This window comes from Acipenser ruthenus, chromosome 39 (genome assembly GCF_902713425.1).
Source record: "Acipenser ruthenus chromosome 39, fAciRut3.2 maternal haplotype, whole genome shotgun sequence".
NCBI lineage: Eukaryota > Metazoa > Chordata > Actinopteri > Acipenseriformes > Acipenseridae > Acipenser > Acipenser ruthenus.
Genome location: NC_081227.1, coordinates 9,272,018 through 9,299,796, shown reverse-complemented (window position 1 = coordinate 9,299,796; position 27,779 = coordinate 9,272,018). Strand labels below are relative to the sequence as shown.

The 27,779-nt window shown below is 47.8% G+C and overlaps 2 protein-coding genes across 2 annotated transcripts; one reads left to right on the top strand and one right to left on the bottom strand.

Moving 5' to 3' along the window:
* Positions 1-9,038: 9,038 nt before the first annotated feature.
* LOC117401182 (serine protease 1-like) lies at positions 9,039-11,204 on the bottom strand. Its single transcript, XM_034920107.2, has 5 exons — positions 11,079-11,204; positions 10,585-10,741; positions 10,095-10,354; positions 9,644-9,780; positions 9,039-9,341 (listed from the first exon to the last, which is right to left on the bottom strand). The coding sequence occupies exons 1-5, from the start codon at positions 11,116-11,118 to the stop codon at positions 9,192-9,194; spliced, it is 744 nt and encodes a 247-aa protein (XP_034775998.1). The 5' UTR covers positions 11,119-11,204; the 3' UTR covers positions 9,039-9,191.
* A 2,256-nt stretch (positions 11,205-13,460) lies between these two features.
* Positions 13,461-25,942, top strand: LOC117401183 (trypsin-like). Its single transcript, XM_034001671.2, has 5 exons — positions 13,461-13,562; positions 15,266-15,422; positions 18,598-18,857; positions 19,068-19,204; positions 25,680-25,942. The coding sequence occupies exons 1-5, from the start codon at positions 13,523-13,525 to the stop codon at positions 25,827-25,829; spliced, it is 744 nt and encodes a 247-aa protein (XP_033857562.1). The 5' UTR covers positions 13,461-13,522; the 3' UTR covers positions 25,830-25,942.
* The last annotated feature ends 1,837 nt before the right edge of the window (positions 25,943-27,779 follow it).

Genomic DNA, 27,779 nt, shown 5'->3' with positions numbered 1-27,779 from the left:
ATGTTTCTAGAGTGGGGACCGCTCTCTCTCTTGCCTGGAGTGCTGTTTCTAATGTGGAGAGCACTCTCTCTCTTGCCTGGAGCGCTGTTTCTAGTGTGGGGAGTGCGCTCTCTCTTACTTGGAGCGCTGTTTCTACTGTGGGGAGCACTCTCTCTCTTGCCTCAGGAGCGAGCCTGTTTCCAGTGTGGGGAGCGTGCTCTCTCTTGCCTCAGGAGTGAGCCTGTTTCTATTGTGGTGAGCGTGCTCTCTCTTGCCTCGGGAGTGACCCTATTTCTAGTGAGGGGAGCGCGCTCTCCCTGGAGCGCTGTTTCTAGTGTGGGGAGCGTGCTCTCTCTGGAGCGCTGTCTCTAGTGTGGGGACCGCGCTATCTCTTGCCTCAGGAGTGAGCCTGTTTCTAGTGTGAGGATCATGCTCTCTCTGGAGCGCTGTTTCTAGTGTGAGGAGCACGCTCTCTCTGGAGCGCTGTCTCTAGTGTGGGGACCGCGCTATCTCTTGCCTCAGGAGTGAGCCTGTTTCTAGTGTGAGGATCATGCTCTCTCTGGAGCGCTGTTTCTAGTGTGGGGAGCGCGCTCTCTCTTGCCTGGTGTGCTGTTTCTAGTGTGGGGAGGGCGCTCTCTCTTGCCTCTGGAGCGAGCCTGTTTCTAGTGTGAGGAGCGCGCTCTCTCTGGAGTGCTGTTTCTAGTGTGGGGAGCGTGCTCTCTGGAGTGCTGTTTCTAGTGTGGGGAGCACTCTCTCTCTTGCCTGGAGTGCTGTTTCTAGTGTGGGGAGCGTGCTCTCTTTGGAGCGCTGTTTCTAATTTGGGGAGCTTGCTCTCTCTGGAGCGGTGTTTGTAATGTTGGGAGCATGCTCTCTCTTTCCTTGAGCGCTGTTTCTAGTGTGGGGAGCGTGCTCTCTCTGGAGCGCTGTATCTAGTGTCGGGTGCGTGCTCTCTCTTTTCCCTCAGGAGTGAGCCTGTTTCTAGTGTGGGGAGCACGCACTCTCTTACTTGGAGCGCTGTTTCTAGTGTGGGGAGCGTGCTCTCTTTGGAGTGCTGTTTCTAGTGGGGAGCTTGCTCTCTGGAGCGCTGTTTCTTGTGTGGGGTGCACTCTCTCTTCCTTGGAGCGCTGTTTCTAGTGTGGGGAGCACTCTCTCTTGCCTGGAGTGCTGTTTCTAGTGTGGGAAGCGCACTCTCTCTTGCCTCAGGAGCGAGCCTGTTTCCAGTGTGGTGAGCGTGCTCTCTCTGGAGTGCAGCTTCTAGTGTGGGGAGCGCGCTCTCTCTTGCCTGGAGTGCTGTTTCTAGGGGAGCATACTCTCTCTGGAGCGCTGTTTCTAGTGTGGGGAGCGTGCTCTCTCTTCCCTCAGGAGTGAGCATGTTTCTAGAGTGGGGACCGCGCTCTCTCTTGCCTGGAGTGCTGTTTCTAGTGTGGGGAGCACTCTCTCTCTTACTTGGAGCGCTGTTTCTAGTGTGGGGAGCTAGCTCTCTTTGGAGTGCTGTTTCTAATGTGGGGAGCTTGCTCTCTGGAGCGCTGTTTCTAGTGTGGGGAGCACGCTCTCTCTTTCCTCGAGCTGTTTCTAGTGTGGGGAGCACGCTCTCTCTTTCCTCGAGCTGTTTCTAGTGTGGGGAGCGTGCTCTCTCTTTCCTGGAGCTGTTTCTAGTGTGGGGAGCGCGCTCTCTTTCCTGGAGCTGTTTATAGTGTGGGGAGCACTCTCTCTTTCCTGGAGCTGTTTCTAGTGTGGGGAGCGCGCTCTCTTTCCTGGAGCTGTTTCTAGTGTGGGGAGCACGCTCTCTCTTTCCTGGAGCTGTTTCTAGTGTGGGGAGCACGCTCTCTCTTTCCTGGACTGTTTCTAGTGTGGGGAGCACTCTCTCTTTCCTGGAGCTGTTTCTAGTGTGGGGAGCACTCTCTCTTTCCTGGAGCTGTTTCTAGTGTGGGGAGCACTCTCTCTTTCCTGGAGCTGTTTCTAGTGTGGGGAGTGCGCTCTCTTTCTTGGAGCTGTTTCTAGTGTGGGGAGCGCGCTCTCTTTCCTGGAGCTGTTTCTAGTGTGGGGAGCGCGCTCTCTTTCCTGGAGCTGTTTCTAGTGTGGGGAGCGCGCTCTCTTTCCTGGAGCTGTTTCTAGTGTGGGGAGCGCGCTCTCTTTCCTGGAGCTGTTTCTAGTGTGGGGAGCACGCTCTCTCTTTCCTGGACTGTTTCTAGTGTGGATCTGTTTGAAAGTCGCACTGTTTTTGTTGTCCTGTCTTCACCCCTGTGGTTGTTCTCGTTCCGAGACGGCCCATTGTTCTCAACTGGTCTATGGTTTCGCCCCCTGTCAGCTGTATGTATGAGGGATACTGTTCTCTCTCAATAGTGTCACAGCATACTCAAAACATCTGGTTTGTACTCTCTGCAAGACACTGCCGGCACCAAAGGATTTATTCAGAGATGGTGAAGATAAAACACTTGTCCAGCATTTAGTTATTACTATTTTTAAAAGCATTATTTGTCAGTGGGGGAGTTTGTGACCAGAACCCAAGTAGACAAAGAGAATGGCTTAGGACCCCATTCTGTTAATTTCATACACAGAATGGTATTATGACCTGCAACAGACTGTCCGTGATGAGCACACGAGGAAGGTATCAGAAACGTGGGGATTCTGATATATTGCCCCTGAGCTCACAACTGAAGAGACGTGTGTTATGGTGGGAGAGCGGTACTGCATAGTAAAGAAACTTCAACTCTCATGATCCCTTCAATAGTCAGGTGACCTATCGGCGGGAACTCAGGGAGTTTTAAAAGGCAAAAGCAAAAAGACCTAGAGAGAGACAGAAGGCTCTGGGTGGTGTTTCCAGCATCAAAGGTGAAAGTGCAGTGAAAGCATTTGCTCAGCCTGAATGAACACGAGTTAAACAGCAACCGTTATAGCGGTGTGTATATCAGGGGAACAGAGTCAAGAGCAGCCGTTTTCCGTTGTGCAGAAATACGGGGACAAAAGAGATCGAAAGGGTGACAGTGTTGGTGACCAGAATGGACTTCAATTTCCAGAGCCAAAGGTACCTGTGAGGAAGGACTGTACAAATACAAAGCGAGTAGGGCTTTTATTGTGGTCTTGCCAGAGGAAGCTGCAACGTGTCTGCAGTCTGGAATGAAGCAAAGCTGGTGCCAGAACAGATCTCTACAGTGAGTAACCCAGACTGCATACTGGCGGTACACATTTGTGCTTGGTTTTTAAAAGAAAGACAGCTTTCTCTTTACACCTGTTTTAAAAAGAAAGCCACAGGATTACATTTTTATTCACCTGCTTACTTGCCTGCTGTGTGCAGCGTTCCATCTGTTTACTTCAGCTGTACGAGTTGTATGCCAAGCTGAACACGTTTAAAACAGGCAATTTTTTATATCAGCGCGTATGGTGTGCACGCACTGAATTTACGAAAGCCTGTGTTATGGACTGTTTGTTTGTTTGTTCTTTTAAGCAACCACTTCATTTTAATGGACTGTGTTCTATTTCGTGGTCGCAGTTTCCTCCTCTTTCACTGTTGGGATATGCGCTAGTCATATGCCGAATCACTGAGCTTTCAATACCAGAGCTGCCAAAGGCCACACCCCCGCAGAGACGCACTTCCCCTATAAGTAGCGACGCCTCGTGGAGCTCTTCCTCTTTTTGCTTTTCATAGCAGCCATCTCAAAAAGATTTCTCGTTAAGACCTGCATGTCCGGTGCATGTACTGTTTGGTCGTTTAGCATGCCTCCCGTGCCCTCACAGATCCTGACTCATGCTGAATATGTGGGGTCTTCCAGACCCAGACACTCCATCAGAGATTGCGGCTGCTTACAGGAGTGCCTGCCACTAGCGTAGGCATGTCCGCCGCGGCCACTTCAGTGGCCTCTCATGGTGCAACCACGGTCTGGGATACTCAGCTCCCTTCCTCCACCCCGCCTCCTCCTGGGAGAAAGCGGCAGCGTGTTGAGGACACAGAACTGTCGGCCCTCGCGGTGCTCCAGAATCAGATGAGTGAGGTTCTGGAGTTCATTGCCTCCCAGAAAAGCCCCTCTTTCCCCACCGGTGGGGTCAGAGCTAATAATTAAAATGGCTCCCCTGCCGGGCTCCCCCCAGTGGGATTGTTCAGATGCGCTCTCGGTAGCTGCATCTGACTCCTTGGATTCCATTCAGGGATCAGGGAGTTTTTCTACAGGGAAAGAATCACTGGAAGGATGGATGGATGGGGGTTCCTCGGACCCAACCTCATCGACCTTCCAAGGGGTCATTGGAAGGGCTGCCCAGTTCCTCAAACTCCCGTTGCAAGCGGCAGTAGAGCCGCCGGAACCGGTGCTGTATCACCATGCTCGGTCACTGCCTGTGACGGGCATACAGCCATTCCCACCACACCCAGTGTTTTTGAGAGAGGTCTGCTCTTCTTGGTCTAGACCGGCCTCTACACTGCCAGTTGCCAAGAAGCATACCCCCCTTGCTCTTTTGCAGAGGGCGGCTCACCTTGGCCTACAGGATTTTCGCCCGGTCGACTCTGCCTTTGTGGACTTGGTGGCAGCCCCGCCATTAGGTGGGAACCCCAAGGATCCTGTATGCCCCAATAAACAGTGCAAGGCCACTGTGATCCATGCTAAGTGGCCGATGTTGCAAGCGCCCAGGCAACATGGTTGGCTAATTCAGCCTGCCTGTTGTCGGCATACCTGAAGAGCTTGTTGGAGCTCCCCGTTACAGAATTCACCTCCTCTGAGATCCGGTTGGTTTCTTCGGCACTGGGGGAGATAAATGGGTTTCAGGGAGCCGCCCTGGGGTAGTGGTACGCAGGCAGCTGTGGCTTTTGCAGGCTCGTAACCCAGACGCCCATAAGGGGTCATTTTTGGATGCACCTATTTCTCCGGGCTTCACTTTTGGTCCCGCGGTAGAGGACCTGCTCCGTCGCTCTCAGCAGTGCCGAGAAGACTCCCGCAGGGTAGCGGCTATGATCCTGGAGCCTTCCCACCCCCAGGGGGTCCGGGGGGCGTCCCGAGGTAATGCTGCCATCACCCGGCCCCCCACCCTTTTCCGGGGTTTTAGTCACGACAGTGACACACCTGAGTCAAGCGCTAGCTCTAAAGCAGGAAGTGGTGGCTTTGCTGGCAAAGTGGGCTATTTGCTGAGTGGAACCAGACGTCCAGCTGGACGGGTTCTACTCGAAGTATTTTCTGATCCCCAAGAAGGGTGGAGGCCTCCGTCTTATCCTGGACTTACGGGGCCTCAATCTCTTCTTGAAGAAGAAATGATTTTGGATGCTCACGCATTGGCAGATTTTCCAGTCCATCTGACGAGACCACTGGTTTTCAACTGTGGACTTAAGGGATGCGTTTTTCCACGTACATATCAGGCCCGGTCACAGGAAATACCTTCGCTTTGCATTCCAGAGCAAAGTGTACAAATTCTGTGTTCTGCCGTTCGGTCTCTCCTTGGTGCTGCGCACTTTCAGCAAGTGCATAGATGCCCTCCTGGGTCCCCCTGCAGCTAAACTATCTGGATGACTGGTTGATTTTGTCCCAGTCACAGGAGAGCACCATCACCAACATGTCGGTAGTGGTGGAGCACATAATGAGGTTGGGCCTCTCACTCAACAAGACGAAGAGCCACCTCATTCTCGAACAAGTGACACATTTTTTGGGGCTCCGATTGGATTCCCGCACCATGAGGGTGTACCTGTCGGAAGACAGAGTCACGGCCCTCTGAGCATGTGTGGGACATCGGTGCCATTGGTGCTCTGTCAGACATTGCTGGGCCTAATGTCAGCGGCTGCAGTCGCCCATCCCCTTGGTCTCCTTCGCATGCGCCCCCTCCAGACCTGGCTAAATTCTTTCAGCCTGCACCCCGAGAGGGACAGATACCGTCAGCTGAAGGTGTCCCACAGGTGTCGGTCTGCCCTCCGCTGGTGGGACTCCCCTCTCCATCTTCGGGAGGGAGTGAGCATGGGAGCCATCAGGCGAATGGTCGTCACCACAGATGCCTCAGCCACAGGCTGGGGAGCAGTGTGGTGCGGCAGAGGAGTCCAGGGCCGTTTGACCTCCACACACATTAACACGCTGGAGCTCGGAGCTGTGTTCCTCGCCCTTCTACACTTCCTTCTGGTGCTGCGTCGCAGGCATGTCCTTATCCGATCGGACAACAGGACAGTCGTGGTGTATATCAATCACCAGGGTGGACTTCGCTCAAGACGGCTGTGCCAGATGGCTGCCTCACTACTTCTCTGGGCTCAGAGGAAGTTCCTATCTTTACGAGCAGTCCACCTTCCAGGAGTGCAGAACTCGGCTGCGGATTTGCTGTCCAGAACAGTTCCACCCCCAGGAGAATGGTGCCTCCACCCTCAGGTGATGGAGGGCATATGGGAAAGGTTCAGCAGGGCAGAGGTCGATCTCTTCGCCTTGGCAGAGACAACCCATTGCCCGCTGTGGTTCTCGGCGGAACGCTTCGGCGGTCCACTCAGTGTAGAAGGTCCGGATAGAGAGAGCACCAGTCATCTCGGTGGCCCAGAAGGATCTGGTTCTCCTCCCTCCACCAGATATTGAGCGGCAGACCATAGAAGATTCCCCTACGGGCGGATCACCTCAGTCAGGCAGGGGGCGCTCTCTGGCACCTGGACCCGGGCCAGCTTCAGCTCTGGGTCTGGCCCCTGAGCGGGAACACCTCACAGCTCTAAGGCTGTCAAGGGCAGTGGTAGAGACATTGCAGAATGCCAGGGCATCCTCGACATGGTCATTGTACTCGTATCGATGGAAGACATTCGTCACCTGGTGTGAGCACCACGGTCACAATCCTAAGTCTTGCCCTATGGCGGTTATTTTGCAATTCCTTCAGGGCATCTTGGAAAAGGGCAGGGCCCTGTCCACCCTGAAGGTCTACCTGGCAGCGATTTCAGCATGCCACCTGCCAGTGGATTCGGTCACCCCAGGTGCTCATGTACTGGCGACACGTTTCCTTAAGGGGGTGCGGCGGTTGCGACCACCGCGGAGGGAGATGCTGCCAGACTGGCGCCTAGATGTGGTGCTTGAGGCTCTATCTAAGGTGTCAAATGAGCCTATGCCGTCAGCAGACATGAAATTCATGTCAATGAAGACGGCCTTCCTGCTAGGTATCACGTCTGCAAAGCACATCAGTGAACTGCAGGCCCTCTCGGTGGACTCTTCCTGTTGCTGCTTCCGGGACGAGGGGCATAGGGTATCCTTACGGACGAACCCAGCCTTCCTCCCGAAAGCGATCTCTGAAGTCACCTTTAACCAGACGGTGGAGCTGGAAGCCTTCCACCCTCCTCCGTTTTCCACAGAGGAGGATCGGAAGCTTAATTTGCTCTGCCCGGTTCGGGCATTGAGAAATTACATTGATCAGCTGTTTGTCGGATCAGCTCTTTGTCGGTCATAGACCCAGGTCCCTGGGCTTTGGTCTTTTGACCCACAGACTGTCCTACTGGGTGGTTGACACAATGGTGGCGGCATACGCCGATGAGGGAGTGATGCTGCCAGCACATCTGTCAGCACACTCAGTGAGAGGCATGGCCGCTTCGTGGGCCCTCTTTCGGGGGGCCACGTTGGCAGAGATATGTGATGCGGCTAGCTGGGCTACACCGCTCACCTTTACCTGGTTCTATCGCCTTAATGTGGCGAGTTTGGGTAGACCTAGATTGGGCACGAGGGTCCTGACAGGGGCGCAGGCTTCCTTGGCTCTTATGCCATGAGGTGGTTCATGCGACCGCCGTTGCTGCCTTCCGCCTTCCCCCGTGACGGCTTGGGTATTGCTATCCCAACAGTGAAAGGGAAGGGAGCTGCGACCACGAAATAGAACGTTAGGTTACGTAGGTAACCATGGTTCCATGAGTGGGAGCAGCTCCCTCCCCTTGAACTCACGGTCACGCAGGAAGCCGTCAGACATTCTATGCGAAAAGAGGACGAGCTCCCCAAGGCGTCTCTACTTATAGGGGAAGTGCGTTGTCGCAGGGGAGTGGCCTTTGGCAGCTTTGGTATTGAAAGCTCAGTGATTCGGCATATGACTAGCACATATCCCAACAGTGAAAGGGGAGGGAGCTGCTCCCACTCATGGAACCATGGTTACCTACGTAACATAACGTTTTATTTAATTAACTTTATTAACATAGAAACACCATTTAATTTTTTACAGTTTTTGTGACCCTGTAATGGCTGCGACAGTCTGGGGTTAATGTGAAGACCCAGACTGTATGTTCTCCAATACCAAAGTAGTAATCAAACCACACGGACAGTGGTAGTTTTGTTTTATTTTTATTTAAGTCAGTCAGGACTCAGCAAAGCAGTAGGCTGCAAGTAACAGTGTTCACCAGCAGAGGGTGACAAAGGAACCCAAAAGAACACAAAGGTGCTGTGAGAGGGTGCTAAAGGAGCATCCTCACCTGTTGTTCCTGTGTGGACCACACAGGGTGCAATCTTCCTGGTACCAAGTGAGATACGACTTGGAATACTTACCTGTTCACCTGAAAAAGGATTACAAACATCATTACCTGACAGCCCTTGTGGATTATAAAAGTAAATGAACACGTGACACTTACCTGGTGAGACTTCCTGATCCAAGACCGGATCTACACTTGCCAGCAGCAGCTGGACTGAACCTGGACTGGTCTACAATTGCTAAAGCAATACGGTTTCCATTGCAATGAGGAAAGCTCGTGCAAGCAATAGAGAGGGTTGAAGAAGTTAGATTAGAGGGCAGGTTTTCTTTTGTTTGATTTATTTTCACAAACGTTTTGGTTGTTGTGTGTGAACTTTAATAAAAAACTGCCTCTTCTTCAACCTCATATTCTGCCTCATACTACCAGCTGGCTACCACATTCAATACGGAACAAATCATTCACAGACCCAATCTGATGTTACACTATCCATCTATCTGCCTATATATGTATTGTACACAGATGTATATATATATATATATATATATATATATATATATATATATATATATATATATATATATATATATACAGTGCCCTCCATTGGGACAGTGAAGTCAAAATTGCTATTTTTGCTGTACAATTAAATATGAAATACAATATATACTAAAAATAAAAACAGATAGAAGTGTTTCGATAACCATCCAATGGATTTTATTAGTACATATTGTTAGTACATCATTTTTCCATTGTACTGACGGGAGGTGTGTGTGGGGAGGGGGTAGTTGTGGTAGGATCGGTGGGTGGTGTTGGGTAGGTGGGTCTCTCCTTCTCCTCCTCTCTCCTAATGTGCATACATGATGGCTTGGATCCAGGGCACCAGGGCGCAGACCTTGGTGTAGACCCCGGGGTGATTGACCTCCGCACAGCCGTACCCCCAGGACACGATGCCCTGGATCGCCCCATTACATACCAGCGGACCCCCAGAGTCACCCTGCGAGGCCAGAGAGGGGTAAGAAAACTCTTCTATCACTTTATATTATTATTATTATTATTATTTATTTAATGGCAGATGCCCTTATTCATGACGACTTACAGTTGTTACAAAAAATCACAATACAGTTCAGGGCAAATTTAGGTGCAAAACTTAATAAATACAGATATCATTTAAGAGCTGAGCAGTCTGTCTCTTCAATCGGTTAACATGCAGACTAGCCTGTCTCTATCAGTTTATATGCACAGTCCTGTCTGTCTCTCCTATCAGTTTATATGCACAGTTGCCCCCTGGTGCATTACCTGACAGGCGTCCTTGCCCCCCTCCAGGTACCCCGCACACACCATGGTGCTGGAGATCTGCCCTGGGTACGAGTTCTCACAGTCTGCATCGCTCAGGATTGGGACATCCACACACTGCAGGTTAAACGGGTTAAACACTGAGGGAGGGACAGAGAGAGGGATAGTTAATACACTGCTGTGCTTTACAATGTTGCCCTAAGCTTTACTGCCCCTATAGTGTTTTACAATGCTTCCCCATGCTTTACTGTCCCTCACTGTGCTTCACAAGACTTCCCTGTGCTTTACTGTACCTCTCTGTGGTTCTTTACAATGCTTCCCTGTGCTTAACCGCATGCTTCCCTATGCTGTGCTTTTTACTATGGGGAATCTTTAGCACAATTTCATATGCTTTTTTTGACACTTTGCTTGTCAGCTTTACCAACGCCCCACCTGCCCCCTCTCCATCACATACCCCCGTCAGTGATAATGTTGCCCCAGCCCGAGACGATGCACATGTCCCCTGCAGCAGGGCAGCCCTTGGGCAGGGGGACGGGGCGCACATATTCATTGACAGTCACGGGGTGGGACAGTTTCATCAGCATGATGTCGTGGTCCAGGGTCTGGTAGTCATACCGAGGATGCCAGTAGATCTCGTCCACCGTCACAAACTGCTCCGTGCCCTCGTGCTTCCAGATGTGATGGTCACCCAGAACAGCGAACTGAGAGTAGGGGCTAGGAGAGGGAGGGAGGGTGGAGGGAGAAGGGAGAAGAACAATGGGAGAGGAGGGAGTGAAAAGGAAGGTGAAAGGGTGGCGAGGAGAGGGAGAGGAGTGGAGGTGAGAGAGAGCGATCACACACACACACACACACACAGGGATTAGTCAGTGATTCTGCTATTGTGCAGGTAATAGCACAGCATAATGTGATAAAAGCAGTGAGAGCCCGTCGACCTCAGTACTCACTTCTGCCAGCAGTGGGCAGCAGAGAGCACCCACTGGTCGCTGATGAGGGAGGCCCCGCAGTAGTGGTACCCGATGTTGATAGAGACCTGCCAGGGCTGGGAGTGGGGGTGACACTCGTACCCCCCGATAATCCGCTCGTCCTCCACTGGGGCTGCAGCTACAGAGAGGGAGGGGAAGGGGAGAGAGAGGGGGGAGGGAAATTAATGAGGGAGAGGAGGCAGGAGAGAGATGAGGAGATTGAGAGAACACATAATTAAATGAACACAATTTAAAGGCTGTTGACATTTCCATGTCTTTGCAGTATTGATCAGAAATGTGAGTAAATTTGAACATATTGATCTGAAATATGAGTAGATTATTTCTTTTTTTAAATGAGTTAACATTTGCACTCCTGATCAGTTTCATCACAGGTGCGTATGAGATTGCATGTCAGAATGAAAGATGAAATTCTCCCGCACACTGTGTTTTGCCAAATCTCACTTTATTTTTTTTACCTGCAGCTCCAAGAAGGAAGAGAATGATAATCGGCTTCATGTTTCTGATAGCAGTTTCTTCTTCTTCACCCCAGCTACAGACTGGAGGTGGACCAGGCTGTATTTATAACTGCAGGAACCTTCCTAATCAGCTGGTCTCGCTGTCAAGTGCCAGGGCAGGTAGAACCTTTCCAAGAAAAACAGAAGGAGAAAGACGGGGTCCCAGGATAGCAGGGACCTTCAGCACCTTTCCTCACAAGGACAATTCTGAGGAAATTCAACCAAATGGCAACATCTCACACTTTATCATCATCAAGGATTTTAAAAAGTCGCCAAAAACAACTCCCCCACTCACAAAAACAAACAGCCCAAAGTGTCCAGCGTGCTTGAGACTGGGTCGAGCAGGTGAAAATTCCCCCACAACATGTGCTTCTTTCATAAGCACCTTCAAGAGCTGTGTGCTCAGCTGTGTGGAATTGCTTTGATGTCTTCAAACACTTTCAGAAACATAACAGGGGCATCGTCTGTCTGTCCCCCCCCCCTCAATAACACTGAGAACACAAGCTTTCAGGTTCTGCACGACAGAGCTGTGTGTGTCTGTCCCTCCCCCCCCCAATAACACTGAGAACACAAGCTTTCAGGTTCTGCACGACAGAGCTGTGTGTGTCTGTCCCTCCATCCCCCCCTCAATAACACTGAGAACACAAGCTTTCAGGTTCTGCACGACAGAGCTGTGTGTGTCTGTCCCTCCATCCCCCCCTCAATAACACTGAGAACACAAGCTTTCAGGTTCTGCACGACAGAGCTGTGTGTGTCTGTCCCTCCATCCCCCCCTCAATAACACTGAGAACACAAGCTTTCAGGTTCTGCACGACAGAGCTGTGTGTGTCTGTCCCTCCATCCCCCCCTCAATAACACTGAGAACACAAGCTTTCAGGTTCTGCACGACAGAGCTGTGTGTGTCTGTCCCTCCACCCCCCCTCAATAACACTGAGAACACAAGCTTTCAGGTTCTGCACGACAGAGCTGTGTGTGTCTGTCCCTCCATCCCCCCCTCAATAACACTGAGAACACAAGCTTTCAGGTTCTGCACGACAGAGCTGTGTGTGTCTGTCCCTCCATCCCCCCCTCAATAACACTGAGAACACAAGCTTTCAGGTTCTGCACGACAGAGCTGTGTGTGTCTGTCCCTCCATCCCCCCCTCAATAACACTGAGAACACAAGCTTTCAGATTCTGCACGACAGAGCTGTGTGTGTCTGTCCCTCCACCCCTCAATAACACTGAGAACACAAGCTTTCAGGTTCTGCACGACAGAGCTGTGTGTGTCTGTCCCTACATCCCCCCCTCAATAACACTGAGAACACAAGCTTTCAGGTTCTGCACGACAGAGCTGTGTGTGTCTGTCCCTCCACCCCTCAATAACACTGAGAACACAAGCTTTCAGGTTCTGCACGACAGAGCTGTGTGTGTCTGTCCCTCCACCCCTCAATAACACTGAGAACACAAGCTTTCAGGTTCTGCACGACAGAGCTGTGTGTGTCTGTCCCTCCATCCACCCCTCAATAACACTGAGAACACAAGCTTTCAGGTTCTGCACGACAGAGCTGTGTGTGTCTGTCCCTCCATCCCCCCCTCAATAACACTGAGAACACAAGCTTTCAGGTTCTGCACGACAGAGCTGTGTGTGTCTGTCCCTCCATCCCCCCCTCAATAACACTGAGAACACAAGCTTTCAGATTCTGCACGACAGAGCTGTGTGTGTCTGTCCCTCCACCCCTCAATAACACTGAGAACACAAGCTTTCAGGTTCTGCACGACAGAGCTGTGTGTGTCTGTCCCTCCATCCCCCCCTCAATAACACTGAGAACACAAGCTTTCAGGTTCTGCACGACAGAGCTGTGTGTGTCTGTCCCTCCATCCCCCCCTCAATAACACTGAGAACACAAGCTTTCAGGTTCTGCACGACAGAGCTGTGTGTGTCTGTCCCTCCATCCCCCCCTCAATAACACTGAGAACACAAGCTTTCAGGTTCTGCACGACAGAGCTGTGTGTGTCTGTCCCTCCACCCCTCAATAACACTGAGAACACAAGCTTTCAGGTTCTGCACGACAGAGCTGTGTGTTTGTGTCTGTGTGTATGTGTGTATTTATTTAGGCAAGTTTTAATCCTTGATGATGATAAAGTGTGTGATGTTGCCATTTGGTGGAATTTACTCAAGATTGGCTTCCCCTAACTGTCAGGGAAAGGTGCTGAGTTTAACAGAAGCATTATGAACAGGTAAACAGGGAGGGGGCGAGAAGGGGGAGGGGGGCGAGTTACACATTAACTCTGTGTGGAGCTGTCCTCACTGTTACTGCAAATCTACAAATATAAATACCAGTGTGAGCGGGGTGCAGAGAGAGACGGGTCAGGCCATCTCTGAAGAAGAAAAAGGAGAAGAACGAAAAGAACAAGAGGAGGAAGATGAGATCTCTTATTGCATTGATGATTTTTGGAGTGGCCGGTGAGTATAAATATATAGTCCTTGCAACTCATATCAATTTATATGCACAGTCCAGTCTGTCTCTCCTATCAGTTTATATGCACAGTCCAGCCTGTCTCTTCTATCAGTTTATATGCACAGTCCAGCCTGTCTCTCCTATCAGTTTATATGCACAGTCCAGCCTGTCTCTCCTATCAGTTTATATGCACAGTCCAGTCTGTCTCTTCTATCAGTTTATATGCACAGTCCAGTCTGTCTCTTCTATCAGTTTATATGCACAGTCCAGTCTGTCTCTTCTATCAATTTATATGCACAGTCCAGCCTGTCTCTCCTATCAGTTTATATGCACAGTCCAGTCTGTCTCTCCTATCAGTTTATATGCACAGTCCAGTCTGTCTCTCCTATCAGTTTATATGCACAGTCCAGCCTGTCTCTTCTATCAGTTTATATGCACAGTCCAGCCTGTCTCTCCTATCAGTTTATATGCACAGTCCAGTCTGTCTCTCCTATCAATTTATATGCACAGTCCAGCCTGTCTCTCCTATCAGTTTATATGCACAGTCCAGCCTGTCTCTCCTATCAGTTTATATGCACAGTCCAGCCTGTCTCTCCTATCAGTTTATATGCACAGTCCAGTCTGTCTCTCCTATCAGTTTATATGCACAGTCCAGCCTGTCTCTTCTATCAGTTTCTATGCACAGTTCAGTCTCTTTTCTTGTACTGTTCGTATGTTTCACTTGAATTTGCTTCTAAATCTTTATCTGCAGTATTTTGTAGCTTAGTACTCATATCTGATCCTGTTCTTAAATGTAACTATTTACTATATATTTATCTGATCCTAATTGAACTTGCCTCAATTCAATTCTGTACTGTCTTCTTGTATTTACTCTTAGTTAAACTTGGTCTTAATTGAGGACTTGAGTTACTCTATATTGTACTTGCCCCTAACTGTACTGTGATTTTGTAATGTGATATTTTGTAACAGATATCCTGGGTAAAGGCATCTGCCAATAAATAGATTTATAAAATGGGTCTTTTAAATACTCTATCCTGATTTGGTCAAAACAGTTCACATGGGGGTGTGAATATTACAGCATATTCCCATAGATTGGAACTTATTTTCAAAAAGGGGCGAATCACTGTAGATATCAATACACCAGTAGAATAAAAAAAAAACAGCAGCCATATTTCATTTATTAATAAACACATGACTAACCACATTTAATATATCATTTTGGCAAAAAAAGGTTAACCATCTCGAAAAAGAATCTAGGAGTTAGTATGCTTCTGTCATGTCTATGTTAACGTTTGTATTAAAAAAATAATAAACATTGAGAACAACATCGTTAGGTCAATATGTACACTACAGTATACATATTTTTAAATCTTGACAATAACAAAATTGTCTTGGCTTCGCCTCGTGTCTGATAACGCACCCTGGGTGTGAGGATATTAGAGTCTATCCCACACCCTGTCGTGCCTTATTGCTTACATAAAGAACACACATCAGTCCTGAACTGTACTGAACAGGCTTCACCCTGTCGTGCCTTATTGCTTACATAAAGAACACACATCAGTCCTGAACTGTACTGAACAGGCTTCACCCTGTCGTGCCTTATTGCTTACATAAATAACACACATCAGTCCTGAACTGTACTGAACAGGCTTCACCCTGTCGTGCCTTATTGCCTTCCAATTAATGAATAATAATAATCCTGTTTCAGTGGTGGCTGCGTTGCCCGGCGAGCGGATCGTTGGCGGGTACGAGTGCAGACCCAACTCCAAGCCCTACCAGGCCTCCCTGAACTACGGGTACCACTTCTGTGGGGGGGTCCTGATTAACGACCGCTGGGTGCTCTCCGTCGCCCACTGCTGGTACAAGTAAGTCATTGCAGTTATACATAGCAATATTTATTCAGTTCCAGGTTTCAGGTGTGTGCGTGCAGGCGTGCGGGAGTGAGCGCGTGTCTGCGTGCATACATTCGTGCGTGTGTGCGTGCATGCGTTCCTGCGTTCGTGCGTGTGTGCTTGTGTGCGTGCGTGTGTGTGTGTGCGTGCATGCGTTCATGCGTGTGCTTGTGTGCATGCCTGCGTGTGTGTGTGTGCGCGTGTGTGCGTGCATGCGTGTGCTTGTGTGCATGCATGCCTGCGTGTGTGTGTGTGCGCGTGTGTGCGTGCATGCGTGTGCTTGTGTGCATGCATGCGTGCGTGTGTGTGTGCATGTGTGCGTTCATGCGTGTGCTTGTGTGCATGCATGCGTGCGTGTGTGCTTGTGTGCACGCGTGTGTGCGTGCATGCGTTCGAGCGTGTGTGTTTGTTTGCGTGCGTGCGTGTGAACGCGCGTGCTTGCATGCAGGGGAGACAGGGACTGCTGTACCCTTGAGCAAGCAAGGAAGCATTACCTCTTAGATTGCTCTGGCAAAAAAAAATCCAAACCCAATTAAAAAAATAATATTATTACACCAGGCAGATTATTCTTGAGCAACATCTATGTGTAAATACACTTTAAATAGAGAAGAACTGTACTCAGTAGTTACTATCAAAATTGCTCACTTATTGCAAAGGCTTCAAATGTGAAATGCAGGATAATGCAGTTGATTTGCTGATTAAGACTGAAACTCAAGATAAAATCTGAAGGGAAGCCATAACCAAACATAAATTTGCTACTGTAATATAGAACAGGTCGTTTCATTTGGCAGTAGAGCATCACGTTTGAGATTACATAAGAACATAAGAAAGTTTACAAACAAGAGGAGGCCATTCAGCCCATCTTGCTCGTTTGGTTGTTAGTAGCTTATTTATCCCAGAATCTCATCAAACAGCTTCTTGAAGGATCCCAGGGTGTCAGCTTCAACAACATTACTGGGGAGTTGGTTCCAGACCCTCACAATTCTCAGTGTAAAAAAGTGCCACCTATTTTCTGTTCTGAATGCCCCTTTATCTAATCTGCATTTGTGACCCCTGGTCCTTGTTTCTTTTTTCAGGTCAAAAACATCCCCTGGCTCAACATTGTCTATACCTCGTACATCGCCGCGTAGTCTTCTTTGTTCAAGACTGAATAGATTTGATTCTTTTAGCCTGTCTGCATACGACATGCCTTTTAAACCCGGGATAATTCTGGTTGCTCTTCTTTGTACTCTTTCTAGAGCAGCAATATCCTTTTTGTAACGAGGTGACCAGAACTGAACACAATATTCTAGGTGAGGTCTTACTAATGCATTGTAAAGTTTTAACATTACTTCCCTTGATTTAAATTCATCACTTCTCACAATATATCCGAGCATCTTGTTGGCCTTTTTTATAGCTTCCACACATTGTCTAGATGAAGACATTTCTGAGTCAACATAAACTCCTAGGTCTTTTTCATAGTTCCCTTCTTCAATTTCACTATCTCCCATATGATATTTATAATGCACATTTTTATTGCCTGCGTGCAATACTTTACACTTTTCTCTATTAAATTTCATTTGCCATGTGTCTGCCCAGTTCTGAATGCTGTCTGGATCATTTTGAATGACCTTTGCTGCTTCAACAGTGTTTGCCACTATGTGTCATCTGCAAATTTAACGAGTTTGCTTACTATACCAGAATCTAAATCATTAATGTAGATTAGGAATAGCAGAGGACCTAATACTGATCCCTGTGGTACACCACTGGTTACCTCACTCTATTTTGAGGTTTCTCCTCTAATCAGTACTTTCTGTTTTCTACCTGTTAACCACTCCCTAATCCATGTGCATGCATTTCCTTGAATCCCTACTGCGTTCAGTTTGAGAATTAATCTTTTATGCGGGACTTTGTCAAAAGCTTTCTGGAAATCTAAATAGACCATGTTGTATGCTTTGCAGTTATCCATTTTCAATGTTGCATCCTCAAAAAAGTCAAGTAGATTATTTAGACACAATCTCCCTTTCCTAAAACCATGCTGACTGTCTCCCAGGATACTGTTACCATATATGTAATTTATAATAGAAGTCAGGCTTATTGGTCTGTAGTTACCTGGTTCGGTTTTGTCTCCCTTTTTGTGGATCGGTATTACGTTTGAAATTCTCCAGTCTGTCGGTACAGGTGCTGTGTGTGTGTGTGTGTGTGTGTGTTTCACTAGCAGTTACCTCACAAATACAGTAACAGACATTTACACCTGGAAAATCCTCAACTAAAAGGCAAGTCCCCTGCAGTTATCCATTTTCAATGTTGCATCCTCAAATCCCCTGTTGTAGGTTGTTTTTTTTTACCGTAATGACTGATGACTAGAGAAACAACAAAATAATTATTTATTTTGCTTGGAGTGAAAAAAGAAAGTATTTTTCTTTTTTACTTATAACCCGTATTTGAAAGGTAGCAATACTATTTTTCAATACAATTCATTTCACAATGACTCCTATTCCAATGCACACAAACTCAAGCCGAATGGAAGAAATAGAAGCCTCTATGTAGATTCCTGGGTTTGTGTTCACAGCGCCTGCGGTGTACATAAGGTAAATCAACCTAATTACATTTTTTTAAACGGTAAAAACTGAAATCAGAAAATAATAAAGCTGATTTCATAGAGCCCAACTGTTACTTATGAACCTGTTTTTACTTTAACACCCTGTCAATGTTAAAGCTAAAAATCATGTTAGAAATCACATTAAAAAATGCCCATTTCTGTAATGCTAATAATACTGAATACTGAAAAAAAATACTTTGTTTAAATGTTCAGTGTTATTGCAAATGTTATCTCTTTAAAAGAGATTGATTAAAGGGAAAAACAAATAGATACACCCCATGCTTGTGCCTCCCCTGCCTGAGAGGTCACCAGCCGCCACTGAATTTAGGGTGACCTTTAAAACTGTATAGGGGGTCTCCAGGACTGTGTTTGAGCACCCCTGATTTAGACAATATGAATTTAACCAAATCATATAATCATAGAAAATTATGCATTACAAAACAGGACCAGTTTATGCAATAAACGATTTATGCAATTATCCAGTTTGCAAATAAGCGGTCGACCGTACCTTTATATTCCTGCACTCACCCCTTCTCTCCCTTCTCTGCTCCCTTCCCACCCCACCAGCCCCTACGCCATGCAGATTGTCCTGGGGGAGCACAACCTGCGCATCGTGGAGGGCACGGAGCAGGTGATGAAGACGGATAACATCGTGTGGCACCCCAGCTACGACTACCAGACCCTGGACTACGACATCATGCTGATCAAGCTGTTCCACACCGTCACCGTCAACAGCTTTGTGCGGCCGATCAGCCTGCCCCGTGGCTGCCCCACTGCCGGGATGGACTGCTCAGTGTCCGGCTGGGGCAACACACTCTCCAGCGGGGGTAAAGAGGGGGGGGTGTGGGATACCTGGGTGAAGACACTGGGCTTCATTAAACGGTGCTGGGCTTTCACTGGGCTTTCACTCTCTGTGCTTTAAAATGCTTTACTGTGTTTTAGCTTTCTTTCACTGGGCTTTTATAAGGGCCAGTTTCACCCTTTTTTACATGTGCGTTACCATCCCTCTCCCCTCTCTATCCCCCTCTCTCTCTCAGTGTACCTGCCCCTCACCCTGCAGTGTCTGGACCTGCCCATCCTGAGCGATGCTGACTGCGAGGGCTCCTACCCTGGCATGATCTCTACAAATATGGTGTGTGCCGGCTTCCTGGAGGGGGGGAAGAGCCCCTGCAATGTAGGTACCACCGAGCCGTGAGCCACTTCTGCTGCTACTGCATTGCATTATATTGTGGTGTACTGCATTGTACTGTATTGTATTGCACAGTATAGTGTTGTATTGCGTTGTACTGTACTGTGTTGTACTGCATTACATTGTTTGTGCAGTATTGTATTGCGTTGTACTGCATTGCATCATACAGAGCTAAACCAAGTGTGTGTAAAGTGCCACACGATCCAGGACTTGCTTAAACTAGTAAGTGGGCTAGAAATGGAGCTGCAGGAAATGAGACAGCAACAGGAGCTTGAGGAGCTGACACACCCACAATTCATGGAAGTCTGCACCCCTAGCAGACTGAAAGCCACCATGGAGTTGGACGAGTCAAAACAGCTGGGTTCAGATAGGCAGTAGCAGGGAAAAAAAGAAACTTCATCAAACACAACCACCTGAAATCCAAACATCCAACAAATTTGAGCCACTTCAACATTTAGATGATCAAAACCACTATCAAGAGAATGAAAGGAACAACACCCAGGACCTTATAAACAGTGATGGCTAGGCAGCAAAAAGAAGGGAGGTCATGATTGTTGGGGACTCCATATTGAGAAACACAGCAAATTCAGTTTGCAGTTTGGACCCCCTTACTACAACAGTGTGCTGCCTTCCAGGAGCCTCTGTCAAGCACATCACTGAGAACGTGGACAGGCTGCTAGAACGAACAGGAGACAACCCGGTAGTTGTCAAGACCAAAACTGTGGTATTTTCTGGGATACTGCCAGGACCTCGCAAAGGAGCATACGGACAGCTGGAAATACAAAATCAAAATGCATGGCTGAAATCATGGTGCACACAGGAGGGCTTCACCTTCCATGAACACTGGACCACATTCTACAGCAACTATCTATATATGCGGGACGGACTGCACTTAAATAAAAAGGGAACCTAAAGGAGGTTCAGAAGCATTTAAACTAGAAAGGATGGGGGGAGAAATCAACAAAAAAACAAAAGGTAGACTACATCAAAACAAGGGCAACAACTCAGGTAAGATAGCCATTAAATGTGTTTATCTAAAGCTAGAAGTCTCAAAAGCAAAATGTTAGAACTTGAAGCTACTGCAGTAATAACTACGATGTGATAGGTGTTACAGAAACTCGGTTATCTGAGAGTGATGGAGACGAATATAATATTAGTGGGTACACACTGTATAGGAACTATATAGGACAGACAGGACAGAAGAGGTGGAGGGGTAGCGCTATACATAAGAAATAGTCTTGAAGCCCAGGAGTTAAATCTGGAAAAAAAAAACAACGCAGAATCAATATGGGTCAGAATAATGGACAAAAAAATCAAAGGGCATAATAATAGGAGCATGTTATAGACTGCCAAATTCAGACACCAAGCAAAATAATCCATTATACAATGACATTAGAAATGCATGTAGCAAAGGAGAAGCCATACTAATGGGGGATTTCAACTTCCCCCATATACAATGGGAAAACATGATGGGGGGCTCAAGCCAGTCATGTCTAACTAACCTACTTGACTTTTTTGAGGATGCAACATTGAAAATGGATAACTGCAAAGCATACGACATGGTCTATTTAGATTTCCAGAAAGCTTTTGACAAAGTCCCGCATAAAAGATTAATTCTCAAACTGAACGCAATAGGGATTCAAGGAAATGCTTGCACATGGATTAGGGAGTGGTTAACATGTAGAAAACAGAAAGTATTGATTAGAGGAGAAACCTCGAAATGGAGCGAGGTAACCAGTGGTGTACCACAGGGATCAGTATTAGGTCCTCTGCTATTCCTAATCTACATTAATGATTTAGACTCTGGTATAGTAAGCAAACTCGTTAAATTTGCAGACGACACAAAAATAGGAGGAGTGGCAAACACTGTTGAAGCAGCAAAGGTCATTCAAAATGATCTAGACAGCATTCAAAATTGGGCAGATACATGGCAAATTACATTTAATAGAGAAAAGTGTAAAGTACTGCATGCAGGCAATAAAAATGTGCATTATAAATATCATATGGGAGATACTGAAATTGAAGAATGAATCTATGAAAAAGACCTAGGAGTTTATGTTGACTCAGAAATGTCTTCATCTAGACAATGTGTGGAAGCTATAAAAAAGGCCAACAAGATGCTCGGATATATTGTGAGAAGTGCTGAATTTAAATTAAGGGAAGTACTGTTAAAACTTTACAATGCATTAGTAAGACCTCACCTACAATACTGTGTTCAGTTCTGGTCACCTCGTTACAAAAAGGATATTGCTGCTCTAGAAAGAGTGCAAAGAAAAGCAACCAGAATTATCCCGGGTTTAAAAGGCATGTCATATGCAGAGAAGCATAAATAACTGAATCTATTCAGTCTTGAACAAAGAAGACTACACGGATGATCTGATTCAAGCATTCAGAATTCTAAAAGGTATTGACAATGTTGACCCAGAGGACTTTTTCAACCTAAAAAAAGAAACAAGGACCAGGGGTCACAAATGGAGATTAGATAAAGGGCATTCAGAACAGAAGATAGGAGGCACTTTTTTACACAGAGAATTGTGAGGGTCTGGAACCAACTCCCCAGTAATGTTGTTGAAGCTGACACCCTGGGATCCTTCAAGAAGCTTTGATGAGATTCTGGCATCAATAAGCTACTAACAACCAAACAAGCAAGATGGGCCGAATGGCCTCCTCTCGTTTGTAAACTTTCTTATGTACTGCACTGCATTGTAATGTACGGTATTGTACTGCACTGCATTGTAATGTACGGTATTGCACTGCACTGCATTGTAATGTACGGTATTGCACTGCACTGCATTGTAATGTACGGTATTGTACTGCACTGCATTGTAATGTACGGTATTGCATTGCACTGCATTGTAAAGTACGGTATTGTACTGCACTGCATTGTAATGTACGGTATTGTACTGCACTGCATTGTAATGTACGGTATTGCATTGCACTGCATTGTAATGTACGGTATTGCACTGCACTGCATTGTAATGTACGGTATTGTACTGCACTGCATTGTAATGTACGGTATTGTACTGCACTGCATTGTAATGTACGGTATTGCATTGCACTGCATTGTAATGTACGGTATTGCATTGCACTGCATTGTAATGTACGGTATTGTACTGCACTGCATTGTAATGTACGGTATTGTACTGCACTGCATTGTAAATTACGGTATTGCATTGCACTGCACTATACTGTATTGTATAAAACCTACAGTAACTGCGTCAGTGTGGCGGAGTGTCCCGCCCCTATTTATTATTATTATTATTATTTATTTCTTAGCAGACGCCCTTATCCAGGGCGACTTACAATCGCAAGCAAATACAAATACATTCAAGTGTTACAATATAAGTCGTACAATAAGAACAAGAAATACAATAATTCTCAAGTGTGACAAACCACAATTCAATAATACAGCAGATAATAGTGAAAGTTACATCAGGATATGATTAAGTAGTGATAGTTACATCAGGATATGATTAAGTACAAAATACTACAGATTAAACACTTGGCAGATTACAATATTCTGAGGTACAGGATTAAATGCAGTAAAATAGGGGGCAGATAAGAGCAAAATAAAGCATATTTAAATGAAGGGTGATAGTGTCCCAGGATACAACAGAGGAGTTCTACAGGTGCTGTTTGAAGAGGTGAGTCTTAAGGAGGCGCCGGAATGTGGTCAGGGACTGGGCTGTCCTGACATCTGTAGGAAGGTTGTTCCACCACTGCGGAGCAAGGGTGGAGAAGGAGCGGGCTCGGGAGGCAGGGGAGCGTAGCGGAGGTAGAGCCAGTCTTCTAGTGCAGGCGGAGCGGAGAGGTCGAGTGGGGGTGTAGGGAGAGATGAGGGTCTGGAGGTAGCTGGGTGCAGTCTGATCAAGGCATCTGTAGGCTAGTACAAGAGTCTTGAACTGGATGCGAGCGGTGATCGGGAGCCAGTGGAGCGAGCGGAGTAGTGGAGTAGCGTGGGCGAAGCGAGGTAGAGAGAACACCAGGCGAGCAGCAGAGTTCTGGATGAGCTGGAGCGGACGGGTGGCGGACGCAGGGAGGCCAGCCAGGAGGGAGTTGCAGTAGTCTAGGCGGGAGAGTACCAGGGCCTGGACCAGGAGCTGGGTAGCATAGTTGGTGAGGAAGGGTCGGATTCTTCGGATGTTGCTCAGGAAGAATCTGCAAGTGCGTGCCAGAGTGGAGATGTGCTGGGAATAAGAGAGGCAGGGGTCCAGGGTGACTCCAAGGTTCTTAGCTGAGGAAGAGGGAGAGAGTGTGGTAGATTCCAGAGGAACAGAGATAGAGAGATCAGAGGAGGGGGAGGAGGAGGGAAAGAAAAGGAGGTCAGATTTAGGGAGGTTGAGTTTGAGGTGATGCGAGTGCATCCAGGAGGAAATAGCAGACAGACAGGTAGAGATATGGGAGGAGATGGTGGAGTCAGAGGTGGGGAAGGAGAGGAAAATCTGAGCATCATCAGCATAGAAATGGTATGAGAAACCATAGGATGCGATGAGGGGGCCCAGGGAGCGGGTGTAGAGAGAGAACAGGAGAGGACCCAAGACTGACCCTTGGGGGACTCCAGTCAAGAGAGGGTGAGGTGTGGAGGTTGCTCCACGCCAGGTTACCTGGTAAGTGCGGTTGGAGAGGTAGGAGGAGAACCAGGCCAGAGCAGTGCCAGAGATCCCCAGGTCAGCAAGAGATGATAGTAGAATAGAGTGATCAACAGTGTCAAAGGCAGCAGAGAGGTCGAGGAGAATTAGGACAGAGGAGAGAGAGGCAGCTCGGGCACACTTAAGTGAGTTGGTGACAGACAGAAGGGCAGTTTCAGTGGAGTGAGCAGAGCGGAAGCCAGATTGGAGAGGGTCAAGCAGAGAGTGGTTGGACAGGAAAGCAGAGAGCTGGCGGTGTACAGTCCGCTCGAGGGTTTTGGAGAGGAAGGGTAGGAGGGAGACAGGACGGTAGCTCTGGAGGGAGGTGGGGTCGAGGGTAGGTTTTTTGAGGAGGGGAGTGATAGAGGCTTTTTTGAAGGCAGAGGGGAAGATGCCAGAAAGTAGAGAGGTGTTGAGGAGGGAGGAGATGAAGGGGAGTAGAGCAGGAGCAGCAGCTTGAAAGAGGTGAGTGGGGAGGGGGTCCAAGGCACACGTGGTGGGTTTGTGACCCTGGAGCAGGGAGGAGAGGTCAGAGTCTGAGAGGGGCAAGAAGGTGGAGAGGGAGGGCGAGTTAGTAGGGGATGTAGTGGGTGTAGGGGTTGGAGCAGGAGGGGGTGCGGGGGAGGGAGAGGTGTTAAAGAGTTTGCGGATATCTGAGATTTTAGAAGAGAAGAAGGAGGCAAAGTCGTCAGGGGAGATAGAGGAGGGAGGAGGAGGGGGGGAGGGTTTAGGAGGGAGGAGAAGGTAGAGAATAGTTTACGTGGGTTGTTAGTGGAGGCTTGGATTACAGATTGGAAATAAGCACATTTAGCAGAGGAGAGAGTAGAGGAGAAGGAGGAGAGAAGAGTGCGGTAAAGGTCTAGGGCAGCAGGGAGTTTGGTTCTCTTCCATTTCTTTTCAGCAGATCGCAGTGTGATTCTTGCTGAGCGGAGCACAGAGGAGAGCCAGGGATGGGGAGGGGAGGGGCGAGCAGGTCGGGAGGTGAGGGGACAGAGGGAGTCGAGGGAGGAGGTGAGTGAGGAGAAGAGGGTGGAGGTAGCAGAGTCTACGGAGAGTTGTGAAAAGGAGTCGATAGGAGGGAGGTGAGAGAGAGCAGTGGAGGCAAGGACAGAGGGGGAGAGAGAGCGGAGGTTACGGCGAGAGGTGACAGTGGGGGTAGGAGGAGCAGGGAGAGGGGGGAGAGACAGAGAAAAAGAGATGAAATAGTGATCAGAGAGGTCCAGGGGGGTGACAGAGAGGTTGGAGGGGCAGCAGGCCCTGGAGAAGGTGAGGTCCAGTTGACGGCCAGCTTTGTGGGTAGGAGGGGACGGAGAGAGACAGAAGTCGAAGGAGTGAAGGAGAGGGAGGAATCCAGCAGAGTGGCTGGGGTTGGAGAGATATTTATTATTATTTGTATTTGTTTGCGGCGCGGATAAAAGCACCGCGTCTTTTAGCAATTGTTATTTTAAATTCTGTCTCCTCTCTATCTCCCCGTACCTCCTCTCTGTACACCCCAACCCTGCAGCACGGACAGCTGCAGTTCTTATACTCTGGCCGAGGGGTTAACTAGCAGCCACAGTCTGCACGTGTTTGGTAAGGATGCGTGACTGTCAGCTAGTTAAATAATCAGTAGCTGATCAGCCATGCATCCTCACAGGGTTTTAAAATATAAATATAAAAAACAATACCAAAAGAAGCGGTGCTTTTATCAGTGCCGCAAACAAATACAAATAATAATAAATAGGGGCGGGACACTCCGCCACACTCTGTCACAGTTAATCCGGTAGATCTTGCCCCCCTGCCCCCTGACACCCCCTGTGTTCATAAGTCTTCTCTGTGTCTCTAACTCTCAGGGTGACTCGGGGAGCCCCCTGGTCTGCAATAACGAGGTGCATGGCCTGGTCTCCTGGGGGAACGGCTGTGCCCAGAAGAACCACCCTGTGGTCCACACCAAGATCTGCTCCTTTCTGCCCTGGATCCAGAGCACCATGGAGCTGAATTGAGAAGGAGTGCGGGGTGAGGGGGGCGCAGCGTGCACGCACAGAGCCCGGCTTTCTACAAGAGGGTTATTTGAAAACTCACTCATCTGATGTGATGGTAGAGAATCAAACAAATAAACAGATCTTTTAAAAAAATATATGTAGTTTGTATATGTGTCATTCCCCTTGCTGTATGTGTGTGTGTTTTGTCAGTGTGGGAGTGTGCATGTGTTTTTGACTGTGTGTTTGACTTGGAAACAGTTGTGTAAGTTACCGGGATGTCACCTAACACACTGTGTCAGAGCTCAAGTAGACCAGTGTTTGGGGCTCTAGTGCCTTCATCAGCAGTAGAGGGGAAGATATAGAGGTTACATGACATGACTACAAGACCAAAACTGTGCTGCATCACCACAGGGCCCATTGAAGTGCAGACCATTACAGAACGGAGGGGGTGAGGGATGGGGAGATAGGGGGAGATGGAGGGCAGACAGGGAAGGGAGAGAAGTGGGAGATTGGGGGCAGATAGGTAAGGGAGAGAAGGGGGAGATTGGGGGCAGATAGGTAAGGGAGAGAAGGGGGAGATTGGGGGCAGATAGGTAAGGGAGAGAAGGGGGAGATTGGGGGCAGATAGGGAAGAGAGAGAAGGGGATAGGGAAGGGATAGGAGAAGAGGGCAGAGGAGAGGAAATTCACTGCCATTTCATTCATAACTCTTAAACACTTAATAATTAAAATAACAAATGTTTCCATTAGAAGTCTACAGAGCCTGGGAGGGAACATGGCAAGATACATATACAGTATATAAAAAACAAAAAACAATGTTTTTAAGTGACGGGAAGAGCTTACAAAGCTGAATGAGACAGGAAATTGTCAAGTAAGACCATCACTGCTATTGGGTATGCTAAATGTTGTAGCCATCAGGTTTTGCTCAAATCAAACCACGATCTGAAATATAAAACTTGTCTTTAGCTTTTGTTATTATTTATTTGGATTCTGGTCAGACTGAACAACACGGAGAAATCCTATAGGCCAGTTTGGGCAGGCTGCCACTGTTTGATTGATGTGACCATGTGACAGAGATCGAATGATTCTTGGTATTAGATCTCCCTCCCGACCTGTGAGGGCGCTGTGTAAAAGGAACAGAGCACCCTTAACTAAATGGCATGACAATTTATTCCGTCGGGTTAGATGGAAGTCGGTCATCTAGAAAAGGGGCAGAGCTACGGTACCCAAACTCAATGACCCGGATGGGAAACAGCGTGGCATCCGCGGATTGGAGGAGCGGATGCGCTCATGAACCTAGTGGTCATGAGGGAGGGTATATAAGGCGTTGCAGTGTAAGTGATCTGTTCCTTTGTAAATGGTTAGAAACAACCTAGAAGGAGTCCCTGTGTTTCATACGAGAAAACGTGACTGTTGTGTTTTGTTAGTCTAGTAACCTGTTTGTTTTTGTCTGTTTGTCTAAAGACTACTAACATCTATCTGGAGCTGTAGCCGCAGGCCAGCAACACACCCGGACACCAGCACTTCACGTGTTTCACAACATACTTTTCACCACGAGCACTAGTTTCACGCACTAAATAAACCTCTGAGAGTCAGACGTACTGCTGGGATTGCTGCATTATTGTAGATGCTTGGAAGATGGCGAGCTTGAATGATGAAATTGCGGGAAACTGATATCCAAACAATTGAAGATGAGCTGCTGGAACTTCATTCGTTGATTGTTCCACTGTTGCAGCAAGGTGTACCACATTCTGATGTCTACAGAGATGAATGCTGTCGAGATCATTTTGAATGACCTTTGCTGCTGCAGCAGTGTTTGCCGCTCCTCCTATTTTTGTGTCGTCTGCAAATTTAACAAGGTTAGTTAGACACGATCTCCCTTTCCTAAAACCATGCTGACTGTCTCCCAGGACACTGTGCGGTGTTTATTTTATAAACTCTTGGACATGTTTATGATTTGTAACACTTTTCA

Bases quoted from the DNA above. Each gene is read 5' to 3' on its own strand.
- LOC117401182 (XM_034920107.2), bottom strand. From the start codon at position 11,118: ATGAAGCCGATTATCATTCTCTTCCTTCTTGGAGCTGCAG. The intron at 10,742-11,078 runs GTAAAAAAAATA...CCCTCTCTGTAG, and splicing joins CTTCCTTCTTGGAGCTGCAG to CTGCAGCCCCAGTGGAGGAC. The intron at 9,781-10,094 runs GTATGTGATGGA...TCCCTCCCTCAG, and splicing joins CAACATTATCACTGACGGGG to TGTTTAACCCGTTTAACCTG.
- LOC117401183 (XM_034001671.2), top strand. From the start codon at position 13,523: ATGAGATCTCTTATTGCATTGATGATTTTTGGAGTGGCCG. The intron at 13,563-15,265 runs GTGAGTATAAAT...ATCCTGTTTCAG, and splicing joins GATGATTTTTGGAGTGGCCG to TGGTGGCTGCGTTGCCCGGC. The intron at 18,858-19,067 runs GTAAAGAGGGGG...TCTCTCTCTCAG, and splicing joins CAACACACTCTCCAGCGGGG to TGTACCTGCCCCTCACCCTG.